Raw genomic sequence first — 5,505 nt, forward strand, 5'->3', positions numbered from 1 at the left:
TTGTTGGCGCCGATATAAACATTGATCTATGTTCAGTATGTCCTAATGTGCTTAATTCCCAAGTCAATTGTAAATGATAACATTTTACCTTTCTGGTGTCAAAATGAGTTTTGCCTCAAATTAAACAAATTTTTGAAAAAAAAAGTAAGAACGCAGTCGGTGAGCAAACACAGATGTCAACGGACTATATATTAATATATTAATCAAATGGTGCAAACCCGTAGCAACGCACGGGCACCTTTCCTAGTTATATCTAAATTAAGTGGCGGCAGTAACTCCGAAAGGCCCGTCGAGGATATAGTCCCTCCACATCGACATTGGTATACATCAGTCTGCGAGGGATTGGGCACAACAGGGCATAACCGCGTCCTCTACTCCTGTCAATGCTCATCAGCTGAGAGACGGATCAACTGTCACTAGCGAAGGGACGCATCAGCTGTCACTGTCAGTGCCTCCGGATAGAAAACTAAAAGCAAAAGGGGGTTTCCCCTCGAGAGAACTAAAAGATTAAAGATTGTCTCGATAAATATCTGGCAAACAAACATTTGAGGTGCATATATCATCCACTACAAAACTGAAACTAACCTAACATTTATCATATCCAAAACAAGCTCTCAGACAATAACATTTGCTACACTAGCAATCAGCACAAAATTGCAACCATGTAAACATGATATCATCTTGAACAAACTCTCAGACAATGGCATTTGCAGCACTAGCGATCCTAGGCCAGAGGTCAGCACACTCCTTACCGATTGGCCCAGTAATAGCAGATCCTGCAAGGATAATAGAGAACGTGACAAGTTATCACGCAAGCAGCACTACTGTAGCTTCAAACGCTATATAGGACAATGGTGGTCCCAATAATACAATCTCATCCTTTGCTTACCTTTCATCTCACCCTTAGGATTCACAATCACCCCAGCATTATCTGCAAATAAGATATATCATCACGGTTAAGTCGATAAGCTCTGTAATTTGAGAAAACACACAAGAAATTGTAGATAAATATGGATATTATTCTCTATGCCACTGCACTTTAGATGCGATACATCATGGAACTCGAAATGATCTTGTAGTACATAACAATGTGTTCTTATTGCACTGCGAACACCCAAAAGGATCTAAAAGGAAAAAAATGATATCTCCTACCAAAGTTGCAAAGATAAATAAGATAGTGTTCAAGATTAGATAACTGAAGTATGTATGAGCAGCAAATTCTAATGAAGAAAACAAATAATCTGCATGACTATTTAGTTGTGTATAAAGAAGAAAGTGCATCTGAAAAAAGAGAAACAGACAAAGTAATAAAGCAGAAGGGGCCATGTTTTGAAATGTAAGTCCCATGGCAAGTCCCAAAGTTCCAGTGCAGCAATGCCGCTACCTAAGGTAGATGGAATATGAGATTATGTTCCAGACAGATGGAACTCCTATGAAGACTAGTCTTTAAAGGAAACCTCAACGCCCAGAAGGATTCTTTTGTGAAGTTTACTTAGAAATATGCAAACATTAAAAGTTAGCTCCAGTTATAGAAGGATCTCATTGTCCATCCATCACCAAGTAGCTTCATAATATTCAGTACAAATCAAAACGAAATGAAAAAGAACAGAACAAGTAATGTCGTTTCAGCCAGGTCTGATTTACCAACGCAGTAACTGAAGCTACAATGCTCAATGACAATGGCACGCTTATGAAAAGATTTGCAGACAGCATGTTTCAAAAACAATAGCAGCTACAATCAAACAGAGAAAGGTTGTGCTCCATGTAACAATGTGCATAACAGTGACAACTGCGTAAAAGATAACTCTAGTGGGAAGGTTTGTTTAAACATTTTATTGCAGTATCCAGAAATCATGCATTGTTTCCTAAAGAGATTCAATGGACTGACGCTATCATCACTTTGGGTGGTGTAGTGTTGTCTTTCACGAACTACTCTTAACTCCTCAATCAAATAGGGTGAGTCATGGATGGCAAGCATTCAGAATTTCGTATTATAAGGTCTAGTCCAGAAACTACTCGAATAACTTTTTGTCTAGTCAGTTTGTCACTACTTAACGCAATCGGATAAAATGCCATGCGACCAGATTAATATTACAAACAAGACGTATCTACATGCTTAATGCAACAACAACCATCGAAGAGCATAGCACGAGATGAAGCAGCAAGACCATAGCATTATCAGCACTACAGATTGCATTAGGCACACATGGGAAGCATCGTTACCTTCGAAGTACATGAAGACACCGTCCTTTCGGCGCCATGGCTTGCGCTGGCGCACGACGACCGCCGGCATGACCTTCTTCCTGAGATCGGGCTTGCCCTTCTTGACGGTGGCCATGACCATGTCGCCAACGCAGGCCGACGGCAGCCGGTTGAGCCTGCCCTTGATGCCCTTCACGGAGATGATGTAGAGGTTCTTGGCGCCAGTGTTGTCCGCGCAGTTTATCGTCGCTGCCACCGGCAGACCCAGCGACATCCGGAACTTGTTTCCGGCCGACCCTCCCCTCCCTGTTCAATTTTCCACAATATGAGCGCAAACTAGGTTAGCGGAAACCCTGAAATGAGAAAGAAGTAGCAGAACGGGGCGGAGAGGGGTGGCTTCACCCTCACGTACCTCGCTTCGACATGGCGGCGACCCCGGCGGCGCTTGCTGGAGGCGGTAGCGCGAAGAGTTATGTCCAGCTTAGGGTTTTGCTGGCTCGGGTTCATTATATTGATGAGTGAGCTATGTGGGCTTCGATCCTTGGGCTCATGATTTGCGTTAGGCCCGAGACGACCGGGCAGAGCGCGCAATAGGCCTATGCGGGTTGCACATCTGGCCGAGCTTGGAGGGGGTGCTAGACTGCTAGAGGCCTAGAGGGCCTTTGCCAGCCCATCACTAGTCTTCTTGGTATTTTTTTGTGGAAATGCCTGGAAGGCTACACAAATAGGAGTGCATACATGGGGAGCATATGGCAATTCCTATACACCGACCAGGTCGGTGGTTACCCCGCGCCGCACACCCCCGCGCGCGGGGTATGGGCCGGCCTGGTCGGCCCATTTCACGTTTATTTCTGTTTTCTGTTTTCTGTTTTTTTTTCTTTTTCTTTTCTTTTTTTCTGTTTTTTTGTTTTTGTTTATTTTCTGTTTATTTTATTTTAAAAAAATTTAAAAATTTAAAATCTAAAATTTGTTCAAATTTAAAAAATGTTCATATCTGGAAATCGTTCAAATTCAAAAAATGTTCAAATAGGATAATCGTTCAAATTTTAAATTTGTTCATATTCAAAAAATCGTTCAAACATAAGATAGTTCAAAATAAAAAAATTGTTCAAATTTAAAAATCGTTCAAACTTAAAAATCGTTCAAAATTAAAAATCTTTCAAATTTGAGATCTGTTCTATTTTTTAAAATATTCTTTTTTAAAATTTCATGTTTGTGAAAAATACAAATTTTTCCTGAAAAACCCAGATTATGAAAAATAAAAAAGAAACAGCAGAAAAAAAGGAAACGAAATGAGAAATACCTTCTATTGGGCCGTGGCCCAGCTAGCCACCGCAGCCAACAGCGAAATAAAACAGCCGGTCGGGGATAGTGGGCCGGGCCCAACAACGGTCGGGGTGTGCGGCTCCATGCTTGGCACCGACCAGGTCGGTGTAAAGGAGCCCCCCTGGTCAGGGCGGATCCTATACACCGACCAGGTCAGTGTATACCTGACGCCGCACACCTCTATATGGGCCGGGCCTAATTAGCATTTTCGGGAATTTGCCTCTTTTCGTTTCTGTTCTCTTCTTTCTTTCTTTTGTTTTTTTCTGTTGGTTTTTCTGTTTCTTTTTCTCCTTCAGATTCGAAAATTATTATGATTCAAACAAATATTCAAATTTGAAAAATGACCATATTGGGAAATTCGAAAATTGTTCAGATTCGGAATTTGTTCAAAGTGAAAATTTGTTCAAAATAGAAATTTGTTCAAATTTGAAAAATGTTTAAATTTAAAATTTGTTCAAATTTGAGAAATGTTCAAAATTAAAAAATGTTCAAATTTGAAAATTGTTTAAACTTAAAAATAGTTTAGATTAAAAATTGTTCAAACTTAAAATTTGTTCACATTTAAAATTTGTTCAAATGTAAAATTGATTCAAATTCGAAAATTGTTCAGATTCGAAATTTGTTCAAAGTTAAAATTTGGTCAAAATCGAAATTTGTTCAAATTTGAAAAATATTCAAATTGTAAAAATTAATAGAAAAAAGAAAAATGTTACCTGATGCTGTTGGGCCGGGCCCATCAAGCCACGTCGGACCAGCGGTGCACCTTCTGCTTCGTAATAAGCAATAAGCACCGTTCGGAATCGTGGGCTGGGTCCAACAACAGCCTGAGGGTGTGCGGCTCCTCGCTCACCACCGACCAGGTCGGTGCAAAGCACCTCCCGGAGCATATCACGTGAAAATTGACAGATTCTGTAAATATGAAAATCGTTACCGCGACCCGTTAGATCATGCACAAAGACTTAGACTCTGCACCACCATCGAAATCGTTAAAAAAAGACCGACCTTCGCGAAGGGGGAAGGCAACTCGCTCCGCACGCGACAAGTGGCGCGATGTGGTGCCAGAAAATTCCTGGGAAGTGGTCTCGCTACTCGCCACGTGTCGCAAAGGGAAGCAAGGTGGGGATGAGGGAGGAGAGAGAAGACTGAGTTGTGTCAGTTTTCCTTTTTTCTTCTAGATTCGTTTTTTCAAAATAAAATATCTTGAGAACCGTAAGTCCAAATTGCGAACCGTTTTCACTTTTGAGATCCTGGCGTCGAGATCTTCAAAACTAGATCCCATGTTGATAGGTTTGGAGATACTTTTTTCGTACTTCCAATAATATTATGATTATACCTGTGGTGTGTATCTAACTGTACTCGTGTTTCAACTGATAAGTACTTCTGTTTTTAGTGTATTTGGTGCAATTTTTCCCTTTACTCGCTAACTGTACTCGTCCGTGTGCGGGACTGTACCTGTACTTACGCGCGACTGTACCTGCTCGTATGCGCCACTGTACTTCTGTACATGTACTTGCTCGTGTTCACGACTGTACCTGCTCGTGTTCACGACTGTACCTTCTCGTATGCGCGCATGTACCTGCTCGTGTGCACGATTGTACATGCTCGTGTGCGTGACTGTACTTGTTCTCGCCTGTGTGTTCAACTGTACTCGGGTGTTGTGCGTGACTGTACCTGCTCGTGTGCGCGCATGTACTTGTACTCGCATGTGTGTTCAACTGTACTCGTGTGTTGTGCGTGACTGTACCTGCTCATGTGTACGTCTGTACTTGTACTCGCATGTTCGCATGTATGTTCAACTGTAGTCGTATCTAAAACGTGTAAGTACAAGTGAGCTGCTTGATTATAAAGATTTGGTTTTATCATGCCTTAGTAAGTAAGCCATGCTCAGATTAATCGATTGATCGCGTGGCAGTGTATGCGCGGGATCGCATGCAGTGTACGCGCGCGGGACCGCACGGGATGGAGCGTACTTCCTCG

At 41.8% G+C, this 5,505-nt stretch overlaps 1 protein-coding gene across 1 annotated transcript; it reads right to left on the reverse strand.

Annotated features, from left to right (window-relative positions):
* Positions 1-500: 500 nt before the first annotated feature.
* LOC127299771 (large ribosomal subunit protein uL14) lies at positions 501-2,713 on the reverse strand. The gene is made up of 4 exons (XM_051329822.1): positions 2,615-2,713; positions 2,224-2,508; positions 890-931; positions 501-776 (listed from the first exon to the last, which is right to left on the reverse strand). The coding sequence occupies exons 1-4, from the start codon at positions 2,625-2,627 to the stop codon at positions 694-696; spliced, it is 423 nt and encodes a 140-aa protein (XP_051185782.1). The 5' UTR covers positions 2,628-2,713; the 3' UTR covers positions 501-693.
* Between the last annotated feature and the right edge of the window lie 2,792 nt (positions 2,714-5,505).

The sequence above is a fragment of the Lolium perenne genome, chromosome 1, assembly GCF_019359855.2.
Source record: "Lolium perenne isolate Kyuss_39 chromosome 1, Kyuss_2.0, whole genome shotgun sequence".
NCBI lineage: Eukaryota > Viridiplantae > Streptophyta > Magnoliopsida > Poales > Poaceae > Lolium > Lolium perenne.